Raw genomic sequence first — 13,295 nt, forward strand, 5'->3', positions numbered from 1 at the left:
AAGGGCAGATGGGAGCATTGCAGGAGGCATTGCCAAAAAAAAGAAATCAGAAATCAATAAAATCTCAACGTCCCAGATTAATCTCCGATTTCAGCTTTCTTCTCTTCTTCCTTTTCTTTTCGCAGTTCCAACACACGGCTGTATGCCCCATCCCTTCATCGCGCCTGTGATGATGATATTCCCGTCCTTGAGAATTACCACAGGTCAACGCAAGTTTGCCACGTAATCTCCAACATCAATCTTGACAGGCAAATATGAGGGGGGCCTCCAGCCTGGTGGTTGAGGTTAGTCGACCCTGTCCTGTCAAATGCACTATTACGACAACAGGATCTTCGCGATGACTTGGTGAGAGACAACGATGCGAAGACGAAGTGAACAGCTGAAAAAGAATCGATTCGTACTAAGAAGCTAGAGCAAGCAACCTTCCATTCCACCCCCCCAAATGCACGTCCTGCGCCGACCCTTCCAACTCCGAACGAACGACGATCAACCGAACAAATACTGACGGGCATCTCCCGTCCCAACATTGGACCGGCTCTTCTGGTCAATGATCGATCCCCACCACGCGTTGGGGGTCTCGTTAGACCATACTTCCTCGAGCAGAGCGTTGGCCGTCAGGAACATGTCATAGCGAGTCCGCTCATTCCACCAGCTGCAGTATGTCCTGGCCACCTGACGTAGATGCTCGTCCTTTGTCTCGCAGCCAGCGAGAAACACAGGAAGAAGTAACTGCTTCTGGAGCATGGAGCTGTATCTACAGGATGTGACATGATTAAGCGTCTTGCGTGCGAGGAAACCCAGGATTGGCGGTGCCGGTTGGTCACGCTGCCACTTGAACACCCGGCATATGTAGATGAGGAGGCCATATCGCCAAGCTTCTGCGCAGTGATGAAGGTCTTCCTTGTAGTGAGCAACCTCTCCGATGTCACATCCTTCGGAAGGGGGAGTATCGGCGACAATCTGATCAGGGAGATCACCGTTCTCAGGATCCGCCCAATCCCTGATTTCCTTTTCCACACCCAGCACTGGCCCCATGTCAAACTTTACACACGTCATGTTGGCCACGAGTTCAAACTCTCTTGCGTACGATCCCAAACGGATCATGTGTCTAAAAAGGGCTTCTGGACACCCGGATACGCTGTAGAATGTCTCGTTGCTCGACTTGTCATGGTTGAAGAGGCTGATTATCGTAGACTCGGATAGAACGCATCCTTGGCGGCTGGTGAGGGCAAGAGTTACATCCCACCTAAACAGTTAGCAAATTTCAAAGCCCATCTCTATGCCACTGGGGAGAATTACCAGACCAGCATCTCTATGCGTGCTTGCATTCGTGGAGTCTTTTTGATGTTCAGAGCCTCTGTGGCCTGTATCATCTTGTGGGCACGCTTCAAGTACCAAGTCCATGGTCCATGAGCCGAAGTTGCGCACTTGGAAATTGTCAGCATGGACTATCTGACCGATATTTTGGAGGAGAACTTGCGTCCAATGTCATGAGAATCAACACGGCGTCAAGAAAGGTCGCTTCAATTGGCGATGCTTGCGAAGTGCCCTCCATGTCCCTAAGCATCTGGAGAGCCTTCTTTTTGTGCATTTTAGCCTCGCTGGCGCAAGAGCCGGTATCGCGATTTATGTGTTTGTAGGAAAGAGCCAGAATACAGTGAAGGAGGAGCTGCGAGCCTCGTCCAGTCTCAGCGTCGAATCGGAAAGGGTTGGCGTCGAAATCGTGTGTCAAGGGCATGACGCAAAATTCTTGATCATCTATCCTCTGTCAGAAGGGCGATCAGACTTGTGGCAAAAGCAGAATACTCACACCGCGTTAGTAGTTGGGTAATAGTCAGGCTAATGTTGCAAGGAGCTTCCTGGGAGCTCAATGATGGCAAGACAATCTCGTCGATTGTTGAAGGCTGCCCATCGGCATCGCATTCAACATTGGCTCCGCTGCTCTCGTTAGGCAGATTGGGTCCGATGAAGTTGTCCTGAGGAGAGTTGTCGGCAGAGGAGCTTTCATCCAACTGCACAAAAGGGATGTCGGGACCAAAGTAAAGGGGCAGCTGTTGATGCCCGTTCATATGGTCAAAGGGAGCGGCAAAGGACGGGCCTGGGTCAAAGAATGGGTTCATCAAGCTCGAGTAGGACCAGTCTATGTCGTTTCCTTGGTTCATGCTCTCGGTGACGGGTTGCAGCATCATCTCGCTGTCGACTGGGTTGGCGGTTTCTTCGCATATCATGGGAGTGTCTGGTGGTGGAACTTGAACATCGGGTGCATGCGTCACAATAGGAGGAGATCCCTGCTGCGACTTGGCTTTGTTTTCTTCCTTTCCATCCGCAACTTTAGGGCTGGAATTTGGCGCGGCGGGTGTAGGTGCACTTCGGGGAGTCGAGGCCACTGCAGTTGTACTCTTCGGCCCAGTTGGGCCAGTACCGTTTCGACGGCGTCGCTTGCGACTAAAAGCTCCGACGAACTTGAATTCGCGAGGCTTGACTTGAGCTTGAGCTTGAGCTTGAGCTTGAGGCTGCGACATGGCTGGTGAAGGTATCGTGATCGACGAATGATGGAGTTGGAGAAGAGTAGCAGGGAAAGAGGAGGGAAGGTCGGGAAGCGTGGGGAGAGGAAAACGGGCATGATCCACTAAAGTCCCATTAGGCCAACCCTTCTACATTTAGGGCGAGACAGTGCGCATTCGAGTGGCGGATAATGGATCCGGGTTGGAGAGTTAGAGTGCGGGAAGGTCGAGTCATGGGCGAACTAAGCTACAACACCAACTCGACGATTGGGCAATTGAGATATGCGCATGATGGAGGGTATGGCAGGAATATTCGGCTCTCACGGCGATCATCTGGGGTTGTCTTGGGATGGAGACTTTGCGATACAATCATCTGGCTAGGCCCTATTCGACAGTGAGTACCCCCTGCACAGGCCTCATTTTATTACTGCATGCCCTAAAAAACCAGCGCTTCATCTTCTTTTAAACTGGCCGTAAATACTTCGTGGCTTCATTTACTATTTAACTACTCTAGTTGTACAGACCACCGTTGGCCGACAGGACCGAGCCCGTCGTCCACTTGGCATCATCAGTGCAGAGGAAAGCAACAAGAGGCGCAATGTCGCTAACTTCACCGACTCGCGCCGCCGCGGGAGTAGAGTCAATCAGAGGCTGCATGTCCTTGAGGAACTGCTCATCACTCTGGAACCATTGGTCTGTCATGATGGGTCAGCAAAGTTCGGCCAAACGCTGCGTTGCACCTATCTTACCTGTGGCAATGGGGCCTGGGTTGACGCAGTTAACAGTGATGCCGTGAGACTGGCCCAGCTCCTTGGCCCAGACTCGCACAAGCGCCTCGTCGGCTGCCTTGGTGGCTGCGTACACGGTTTGACCAGCAACACCGAGACGAGCTCCTGCAGAAGAAATGAAGACGATACGACCACCCTTGGGCAGATGAGGCTCAGCCGCCTTTGTCAAGAAAATGGGGCCCTTGACGTTGGCATCAAAGTGCCGTGTGTAAAATTCCTCAGTAGTGTCTACCAAGTTGGCCTCGTTGCCTTGAGCGGCGCTGCAGGGTAATGGTGTAAGCTGCTGGACTCTCCCTTGCACGAGAAGCATGGACCTACTTGTGAATGAGAATCTCAATCTTGCCAGTTGAGCTAATCTTGAGAGCGGCATCAATCAGCTTGGGAATCTCCTCAACCTTGCTGACGTCGGCCTGGCAGAGGATGGCCTTGGTGCCGTTGGCCTCGATATCCTTGACCACCTTCTCAGCTCGCTCCTTGCTGCCAGCTGACACATAGTTAACGACTACATTGGCACCCCGCTTTCCCAGAAGGATAGCGATCCCGGCACCGAGTCCACTGCAAAGTATCGATTAGCCTCTCAGGCTGAGCTAGCAAAAGCAACGTGATCTGAGCGAGAGGATGCCATACCGGGAAGCACCAGTGACGATGGCAGTCTTGCCAGTAAGCTCGAGACCAGTAAAGTCAGGCATGGTTCTGTAGAGTAGAAAGAAACTAAAAGATGAGTGTGATAAACGTTGTGTGAGATGAACAAGGGGTAATTTCGCTTGCACAAGAGTGGTTATGAAGCCTTGAACCCCGGACATTGAGAGGCGTTAAGTAGCTCTTCCATCTACATCTGAAGCCGATGTCATCTCCGCTCATGATGCATGCGGAGAATTGAAGGTCATACCCGATGTGGAAATAGAGCCAACTACCCAAAGTGGGTATACTGAAATGCGGAGATCCCTTACTTCCTAAAAAGGCATTAAGGAATCAAACCACCGAGACCGCCAACTCTCCAACTTGTGTCAGCAGCCCATGCCGGACCTTACCGAAGACGAAGGGACTAAAAGAGGCCCACACCGTCCGGCAAAAGTTGGAAGTTCCCGATAAGAGGCTCTACGTACCGAGCTAGCTCAGATATACGTCAGTTTGGGTTCCATCTTGCCAAACAGAAGCTTTCCCAGCCATTGACAACTACCAAGACTCATTTTCAAGCAGTATTACCAGAATTTCTTCGAAATGACCCCCAAGACCAGAGACGGCCACGTGTGGGAGCCTCACACTGGCTTCAAGACCGGAATTGAGAGCGATGCTGTCATCTCCCCTGCCCGTTCCCTGAGCAATGCGAGCAAGGTCTACGACGTCGTTGTTATCGGCGCCGGATATGCGGGTCTTGCTGCAGCGCGCGACTTGAGCCTCTTGAGTAAGTGCTCTGACTTCCTGTGCCTGCATCCCTAGTCTAACCAGCGACACTTGACACTAGACCACTCTGTGCTGCTTCTCGAAGCCAGAGATCGTATTGGCGGTCGAACCTACACCGCAAAGAAGGATGGTGAGTCTCATACCTCCAATTGCTTGAATTACCACTCAATGCTTCAAAAGGCTTCCTTTACGAGATGGGCGGGACTTGGGTCACCCACCACATGGGATATCTGTTCCGGGAAATGACCAGATATAACATGGACCGGGACCTGATCACTACCGGAAGCCCCGACATGCACAAGGGCTACTATACTATCAACGTGCCAGGTAAGACCCTTCTCATTCAATCATGGTTTCCTCATCACTGACCTTCTTGTGATAACAGGAGCCGAACCACGAAAGCTTAGCCATGAGGAAGCCGGTGCCATGCAAGCCAAGGGTTGGGACATGTTTGTCAATGTCGACGGCCAGTTCGGTCGTACCATCTGCCCGCTTCCCCACGCTCAGCTCGACAACCCCATCGTGGACCGCGCTACAGTCGAGAAGTGGGATCAGATCTCATGCCACGATCGATTTGAGGAGATCAAGCACAAGCTTACATCTGAGGAGCAGGGTCTTCTCATCTCGCTCCTTCTCCACATTTCCGGAGGACACATGAAGGACTCTAGTCTTTGGGACATGGTCCGCTCACATGCCCTCCTCATGCATAGCTCGGACAACTTCACCGACGTCTGGCTGAGATACAAGCTTCGAGATGGGCAAACTGCTTTGGCAAAGAACATGTTTCAAGAAGCGGCTGACTCTGGGTTGGAATATGCCTTTTCTACTCAGGTCAAGTCCATCGTCCAGGCATCATCTGGAGATGGCCCGACCACTGTCTCAACCACCAACGGCGACAAGTTTCGTGCTCGTAAGATCATCAACACAATCCCTTTGAATGTTCTCAAGGATGTTCAATTCTCTCCTCCGCTCTCGCAACGTCGCCAAGAAGCCATCAACATTGGTCATGTTAATCACATGACAAAGGTCCATGCCGACGTCAGCAACAAGGAGCTTGAGAGATGGAATGGAATGCGTTTCCCCGGACTTCTGATGTACGGCTATGGCGACGGTGTTTTGCCCAACAAAAACGTCCATGTCGTCGCCTTTGGTGCGGATGAGCGTGACACCTTCATCCCAGAGAACGATGCAACGAAGACGATCGATGCTTTGAACAAGATTCATCCTATGAATGTCAAGCGACTGGTATGTCCACACTGCCATTCTTTGTTGAGAAAAGACTAACAGTACCATAGATTTTGCACAACTGGAGTACCGACCCTTTCTCCAAAGGTGGTCCTGCTTGGTGGCGTCCTGGCTACATGTCAAAGTACCAGGACGAACTCCAGAGTCGACATGGAAATGTCTTTTTCGCCTCTGCTGATTGGGCTCATGGATGGCGTGCTGCAATTGACGGCGCCTTGGAGCAGGGCAGCCTCAATGCTCAGACTGCTCACCGTGAGATCACCGCTTCCAACAAGAAGGCTTCAAGCAGGCTGTGAGGAAGCGTTGAGCTTACCAACGACTGCGTCACATAATGACGTGTATTAGTGTATCATAGGTACTGCATACAATCTTCCAACACGCAAGCCTACAATTGAAATGTTTTTCTTCTTACGTGATGTACCGCGTTCCGATCTTGTCATGTGTAAGTAATTATGTTCATTTTCAACAGGTTCAACCCTCCTTTTGAAATAGTCGAATGCCATTATCACCACCAATCCATTATCTCCTGTACATCCCCGTACCAACTCTGAGTTCTTCGCAACAAAAGTTGTCTTAGTCCTGAACCATCGTATGCGGATTGTGGCGAAATGTAATGCGGGAACTCAAACCTGCCAAATGGACTCATTGACCAGCTGTGTGTAAGAAGAGGCGTCACGAAGTACAGACAGGGTATGAAAATTTACAGTCTCGTGTCCCTAAGATCCGAGCTAGGGAAGCGCCCGGTAACTCATAAGATTCCCGGGCTTGTGGTGAGATTAAGGGGCCCCTGAGACAATGCGGTGGCGGACTCTCCCCCCGAGCAAGCAAATCATGCGAGAAGGTGTGCACGAGAGAATCATTTTGCGTCAGAAATTCGGTGTCAATTTCTCTGCTTCCTTGAGCCTAAGCTCTCAAGCTTCTTGTACATGTTGCTAAGATACAGGCCATTCTGTCCCGTCAGCAACTCTTATGGGAGGGTGCTCTAGTACCCATTCAAAGTTCTCTCACGAAGAAGTGTCATCATCTTACATGTCCAAACTGAAACCCCTGCCCTTGCCCATCCGAGAAGGGGCCTGACATTACCAGCGCTCCTAGGACTCTTGCTCGTACTGGGTGCTAAGCATCTCCCAGTCAATGTTGGGACCCTCAAAGTGGCGTCGAACAGACGCCCACAAGACAACCAGAATCAGACCCATGAAGCCCAATACGACGCAGACACTAATTAATTGTCAGTGATGTTCTCAGGAATGACTCGGAGTGGGAACTTACTAGTTCATGGAACCAGCATCCACAGGAATTTTGTTCGGGAAGCAGATGAAAATGCCAATCGTGGTAACCCAAAGTGGTGTCCACGCGTTGCAAAGATAGCCCACAATCTTGTTAAGCTTGAATGGTCGCTCGGGAAGCTTGTTCTCTCGGCCATGGAATAGCGTGATTGCTTGTGGCACAGCGTACGAGATGTTGACTCCAAGAACTGCCGTGGTGATGATCGAGTTGAAAGCCTGGCTACTCGCCATGTAGAGCAGACCATAAAGAATGCAGAATCCGACTGACAGCATTGTGGTCCGGACGGGAAACCCAAGAGAAGGCGAGATGTGGTTCCAGTACTCGGAAAATGGCAGACCACGCTACAAAACCGCACTTGTTAGTTCACGATCAAGAAATAGGGACGGGTATTACTCGCGTCTCGCGAGAAGGCCCAGGTCAAGCGACCGCAAGTAATCCATTGGCTAGGCATGCAAGCTGGAAATGTGTCAATAAAGCACGAGCTTCGGAAGTCAAAGACCAAGGCGTAGAGCCAAAGGAGCTTACAGTAGAAAATAATCACAAGAAGACTTTGTAGACCAAGTGCCGCCGACTTGCTTCCAGTGGCCTGGTAAAAAGCCTCGAGGCTGGGAAGATGGGCCGATCGGACCGCGTCAAGATCCTTGATGACAAACATCATGGCCAGGATGAACGGCACAGAGGTAACCAAACCAATGATCATAGTGAGATTCCTGGTATTCGTCAGTATCTAGAAAGATCGCAGCTTTTGGAGTTTTTCTTACATGGCTCTGGGAATGGCCTTTCCAGGGTGGTGCATCTCCTCGGCCACATGGATGACAGCGTCCATGCTGGCAAATGCGTACATGGCATTTCCGACGCTCATAACCCAGGCAACTCCTTTAGGCCAGCCACTGGTACCGTCGAACTTGGTAATAAAGCTGGGGTGGTTGTATTCGTCGGCCATGGCCAAGATGGTGACTGTAACGATGAGGAAACCGAAAACCGAGAGCGCAAGACAAGCCTGGGTCCATTTTCCGAGGTGCTTTTGAGGAATCGTAAAGATTGGGATCACTTCAAGTCGTTAGTCAGGGGAACGTCGGGGCTTTGCCAAGTTGACTCACGCGTAATCAGGATCAGTCCCACGTATAGAAGGTAGGAGTGCCAGTTCTGCGGCTCATACTCTGGCTTGACAAACAAGATCATGCCGATGATGCATTGTACGTTATTCGAGATGCCCGAGCAGGTGATAACCCACCAACCGAGGACGCTGATGGTGCCGACGGCGAAGGCAGCGAATCGTCGGTGCTTTTCGGGAGCCAGGATGTAGGTGAAGTGGTATTGGCCTGTGTGGTAAGGAGATCGGTCAGCCGGCAGATTCCAAGATGAGGGAGAAGCACTGACCTCCTGATGACGGGAAAGCCGAGGCCTGCTCAGCAAGACCAAGAATGATGATCCATTGAACGGCGCAGGCAACGATCAGGCCGAAGACTGTGGCCTGGGGTCCTCCGTATAGCAAGCTCTGTCCAAAGCAGCTGGCATACGAAACCCATGAATTAGTGATACTAGACAACGGTTAAGTCTGAGTCAATCGGTTCGCGAGGACGGACGAGGTTACCTGAAGCCCAGTCCCAAAGTTCCGAGAAGATTGAAAGAACGCCTCATAACAGGGACATGGCCCTGAGCGAGGAGAATATTGTCGTCGACGGCATCTCCCTTCAAGACCTCGCCACGCATGTCTTCGACCCTGCCAATGCCAACATCTGAGTCATTGGTGGCATGGGACTTGACCTTGGCCATGTCCTCGCCGACGGTGTTCTGAGCCATGATGATGTACTGAGTTGAAGGAAACAAGGAGATGGCCAAAGACTTGGGAAGAATGATGGGATCGAAAGAGGATGGAACAAGGTTGCGACAGGGTCACGCCGTCGACCTTTAAGTAAAAATGAGCCGGGCTATCTTCACGAGTTTTATTAGTACTGGGCAATCTCGGCCTTGAACCATCTCTACAATCTCCTATCAATGCCGAAACGCCCTTTCCTCCGCACCCCGGGGACCCTCCCCCACAGCCAACATGGCCCGGAAACGCGGGGAAGGGCTGGCCATGGCAGGACCGGTTATCTCTGCCGTGATCCTTGACCCACGGCTTCAAGATTTCAGCAGCGATAACGTCTGCACGGTCTTGATGCCGGTCCAACACTGTGCGGGTCACGGTCTCCACTGCGGATCCCACGAGAGGGGAAGCCGCATCTCGTAATTCCTAATGCGGTAATAACGTCTCACCGCGTCCGACTTCTCCGCGCTTCAAAGCCAACCTCAACTCTCCAACCACCTTAGCAAGTACCCTCACCAGCTCCGCATCGGATAAGGAGGCAAGCAATATTTGATATCTTTCGATAGATACATGTCGCCTTTGACCCGATAAACCTTCAAATTACACAATCACCAGTCCTATCTCCTCCTCCCCGTACAGTCACTATCTTTCATCATGGCCAAGCAGCAGTTGGATCCCGAGATCATTGAGCTCGCCAAGGGGCTACAGGGTACTCCTTGGTGTGATGAGTATGAGAAGATGATTTCAGGCATGCTGTACGTCTTGTTATGGCCCATGCAACTTTCACGTCTGTCTAACCTCGGGGGTTACATCCTTGCAGTTACAACCCACTACACCCCAAGCTGTTGGAGGGTCGCCACAAGGCTCGCTGCGTGGCATACAACTTCAACAACCTAGATCCCAATACCGGCAACTACGAAGAGATTGCCGCCAAGAGACTCGAGATGCTTTCTGGCATGCTCGGAAAGGTCGGCCCAGGAACCTTCATTGAGCCGCCCTTTGCGCCTGACTACGGCTCCAACGTCTCCATTGGTGAGAACTGCTTCTTCAACTTCGGGTAAGCAACCCCCAGATCACCTGTTTGCAACGTCTTGACTAAAAACTTTGACCAGCCTAACCATCCTGGACACCAGCCTCGTCATCATTGGCGATCGTGTCCAGATGGGCCCCAACATCCACATCTACACTGCGGGTCATGAGACCAGCGTCCTCTCCCGCATAAAGTTTGTCGAGTTCGGACACGCTATTAGAATCGAGGATGACTGTTGGATCGGAGGCAATGTTGTGATCCTACCAGGGGTCACCATTGGACGAGGATGTACTGTCGGCGCTGGCGCTGTGGTTACCAAGAGTCTGCCCCCCTACTCCATCGCTCTTGGTGCCCCTGCAAAGGTGGTCAAGACTATTCAGTCGGTTGAGGAGGAGATGGCTGATCCTAACAACCCTTACCGAAACATGCCTGACCGGGCTTAGAGGTAGTTGTTGATTTCACCATGACAGGCACAAAAGAGATCACCATAGACCAATTCTAGAATGGAATCAAGTTACCCGTACCATGCAGTTCATTCATCTTGTGCCCCTGTTGGTTGAAATGTACAGACTTGGCTAAAAGACCTAAGCCACCTGCCTCTTGCCGCAGAACCAAACCCATGGCTGTCCATCCTTGACCCCTGGCAATCCTTTTGTGACAGCTATCCCAGACGAACGACCACTGTGCCTCGAACCTTCTCGCCACTCCACCCATACACCCTATATTCGCCTCCTAGTCTGCGATTGCTTCTGCCTGAAGCTCCAAGTGCATTCCGGGGTTGACGAGAGCCGCAACCACCACCGACGTCAAGGTAGGGGTATGACCCGGCCAGCGCTTGCGGAGCAGTGCTAACATAGTTGCCTCGTCTTCAGCACGAGTAAAGTATGCGATCAACTTGTGGGCTGAACCGACGCCCTTGCTCACTCCGGCGTTTCGGAGTGCGGCGTCGATACAGTCAAAGACTGCGTTGAACTCTTCCTCCACGGAGCTAGTGACGAGTTCCCCGGTCTTCAGGTTCACTCCAACATGTCCGGTTGTTATGACGAGGGTACCAGTTATCGAAATGGATGCCGTAGTGGCAAGCGATGCGGAGCGCAGCATCTCCCCGACTGGGCCGGGGAGAAACTGATAGCGAACGGAAGAAGACATGTTGATACGGTGAGATAATTTTTGATAAGTTGTGAACTGTCCGTGGGTCGTAGATACCGAGTGTTATTCTTCCTCGGTTCAGCTCAAGGTGGCATGTCTATACATGCATTTCTTATTGTCGTTTTAGCTCATGAGATATGCCTAATATGGTAATACCTGGTAGCCCCATTCTCGGCTAGCCCCGCAGCCACCAGGCCATCCTTTCGTCACAACATCTCGGTTTTCTGTCAAACCTCATTTCTCCAACTCTGGAAATACTGCGCTTGGTTATCGACGAACGGTTCACGCGCAATCAAGAAGCTTACAGTCCCGGACACAAACAAAGGAGCTCCGAGGTAACCAACCGCTCAACGACCCCTGTGTTCTGGACTTTCGGCCACCTCCCTGTCATCGCCTAGCAACTCTGCCACCATGTCTTCCATCCTTTCTACAGGCCTCCAGGATAAGCTCCGTGACATCATTGACGAATACACATCTGGGGGTACTGACCGCAAGATTCCTGGCTTAGTCTATCTTGCCTTCAGAAACGATGGTCAACCAATTTTCCAGCATTGCTCTGGCACGAGAGGAATGTCCTCGCAGGACTTGATGTCCACAGATACCATCTTTTACTTGGCTTCTTTTACCAAGGTTGCAACCTCTGTCTCTTGCATGCAACTTATCGAGCGTGGCCTATTGCACCTTGACGATGCTGATGAAGTTGAGAGGATCTGCCCTGAGTTGAGAGATGTAAAAGTGTTGACTCGCGCCTCCAATGGCGGCTTCGAGCTTGCTGAGAAGAAGAGAAGAATTACTCTACGAATGCTCCTGAACCACACTGGCAAGTACCCTTGAAATCGACTTGTGGGATGAAACCGTGTTAACAGACGTCAGCCGGTTTTGGATACGCCTTTGAGGATGACAAGCTGGCAGAATACACTCGCCCAGTTGGTGCAGATGATTTCTCAGGTGAAGCAGTGGAGATATCCAACCGACCTCTTGTCAACCAACCTGGCGAGAAGTTCCAGTATGGAATCTCGATGGACTGGGTGGGTGTCATGATTGAGCGAGTCTCTGGAAAGTCGTTGGACGAATACTTCAAAGCCAACATCTTCCGACCCCTAGGGATGGGCAGTGTGACCTTTCATCCCTCAGAAGAGGCCAAGGCAAATATGGCCTACATGCATCGAAGGTCTGCGGATGAAAAGCTAGCAACTACTGATCACTTTTACCGACGACCGTTGCTGGCCTACGGAGAGGGAAACAAGGCCCCGTGCGCTGGAGGCCATGGTTGTTTTGGAAAGCCGGCTGAGTTCGGAAGTAAGTTTTACCCTTTGTTCCTATTGCCCATACTTACAACATTAGGACTCATCTCACTTCTGCTCAACGACGGCATCGACAAGGTAACAGGCGTACGACTTCTCAAGCCCGAGACTGTCCAAGGTGCGTGTACTTGCTTCTGGCATTCGAAGTTGTTCCCATTAACACCACATCCTCAACTACAGACATGTTCACGGATCAGATTGCCGATAAACCACGTTACAGTAACGTCTGTGTTCCGGTAGCAAAGCCCGAGCTGGCCAACCCAACACCCTTGACCCCAATGCCGGACGATCACACCGAGGGATGGGGAATGTCATTTTCAATCAGTCACTTTCCCTCTGAAACAGGACGAGCTGCCGGTACAGCGTCTTGGGAAGGTTTGGCTAATCTCTTCTGGTTCGCTGACAGAAAAAACAACATTGGCGGCATCATTGCTTCCCAAATCATCCCTTATGGGGGTAAGTTCTCCAGGCTCATGAGGATGTTCTAAAGCCAACAGTCCACAATAGATCACTTGGTACTTGAGTGCTCTGATCGTGTAGAGACCGAGATATACAAGGCTTTGCAGCAGGCGGATGGACCATGATGTTGAATTATATGGCGCCAGGATTGTTGAGGTTGACACGGCCGTTCTCTCAGTATCAAACAGTCAAATACAAACATTAGACGATATTTTTCTTTGAGGATGATACGCATCCGAACCTGAACGCTTGAGCTTCACATGAAATCCATCCGCTTCCTAACGCTGTGGCCCCGTATCTTTTGTCCCACTTGTG

General features: G+C 51.3%; 6 protein-coding genes across 6 annotated transcripts; 2 read left to right on the plus strand and 4 right to left on the minus strand.

Annotated features, from left to right (window-relative positions):
• Positions 1–486: 486 nt before the first annotated feature.
• NECHADRAFT_74003 (uncharacterized protein) lies at positions 487–2,522 on the minus strand (the record flags this gene model as incomplete). Its single annotated transcript, XM_003049687.1, has 3 exons — positions 487–1,246; positions 1,458–1,758; positions 1,811–2,522. The coding sequence occupies 3 exons, from the start codon at positions 2,520–2,522 to the stop codon at positions 487–489; spliced, it is 1,773 nt and encodes a 590-aa protein (XP_003049733.1).
• A 492-nt stretch (positions 2,523–3,014) lies between these two features.
• NECHADRAFT_30230 (uncharacterized protein) lies at positions 3,015–3,849 on the minus strand (the record flags this gene model as incomplete). The annotated part of the gene is made up of 3 exons (XM_003049688.1): positions 3,015–3,199; positions 3,254–3,552; positions 3,611–3,849. Coding segments are annotated over 3 exons (723 nt in total), but the record flags the coding sequence as incomplete, so codon positions are not given.
• A 664-nt stretch (positions 3,850–4,513) lies between these two features.
• On the plus strand, positions 4,514–6,237 carry NECHADRAFT_30212 (uncharacterized protein; the record flags this gene model as incomplete). The annotated part of the gene is made up of 5 exons (XM_003049483.1): positions 4,514–4,697; positions 4,758–4,826; positions 4,877–5,023; positions 5,082–5,941; positions 5,992–6,237. 5 exons carry the CDS (start codon positions 4,514–4,516, stop codon positions 6,235–6,237), a joined length of 1,506 nt encoding a protein of 501 aa, XP_003049529.1.
• Positions 6,238–7,032: 795 nt separating this feature from the next.
• On the minus strand, positions 7,033–9,031 carry NECHADRAFT_74006 (uncharacterized protein; the record flags this gene model as incomplete). The annotated part of the gene is made up of 8 exons (XM_003049689.1): positions 7,033–7,159; positions 7,211–7,548; positions 7,596–7,684; positions 7,754–7,938; positions 7,990–8,278; positions 8,329–8,550; positions 8,609–8,769; positions 8,823–9,031. 8 exons carry the CDS (start codon positions 9,029–9,031, stop codon positions 7,033–7,035), a joined length of 1,620 nt encoding a protein of 539 aa, XP_003049735.1.
• A 1,769-nt stretch (positions 9,032–10,800) lies between these two features.
• NECHADRAFT_74008 (uncharacterized protein) lies at positions 10,801–11,217 on the minus strand (the record flags this gene model as incomplete). Its single annotated transcript, XM_003049690.1, has 1 exon — positions 10,801–11,217. One exon carries the CDS (start codon positions 11,215–11,217, stop codon positions 10,801–10,803), a length of 417 nt encoding a protein of 138 aa, XP_003049736.1.
• Positions 11,218–11,628: 411 nt separating this feature from the next.
• Positions 11,629–13,105, plus strand: NECHADRAFT_89588 (uncharacterized protein; the record flags this gene model as incomplete). Its single annotated transcript, XM_003049484.1, has 7 exons — positions 11,629–11,724; positions 11,767–11,952; positions 12,006–12,060; positions 12,091–12,516; positions 12,562–12,639; positions 12,702–12,977; positions 13,029–13,105. The coding sequence occupies 7 exons, from the start codon at positions 11,629–11,631 to the stop codon at positions 13,103–13,105; spliced, it is 1,194 nt and encodes a 397-aa protein (XP_003049530.1).
• Between the last annotated feature and the right edge of the window lie 190 nt (positions 13,106–13,295).

The sequence above is a fragment of the Fusarium vanettenii genome, assembly GCF_000151355.1.
Source record: "Fusarium vanettenii 77-13-4 chromosome 1 genomic scaffold NECHAsca_8_chr1_1_0, whole genome shotgun sequence".
Taxonomy (NCBI): domain Eukaryota; kingdom Fungi; phylum Ascomycota; class Sordariomycetes; order Hypocreales; family Nectriaceae; genus Fusarium; species Fusarium vanettenii.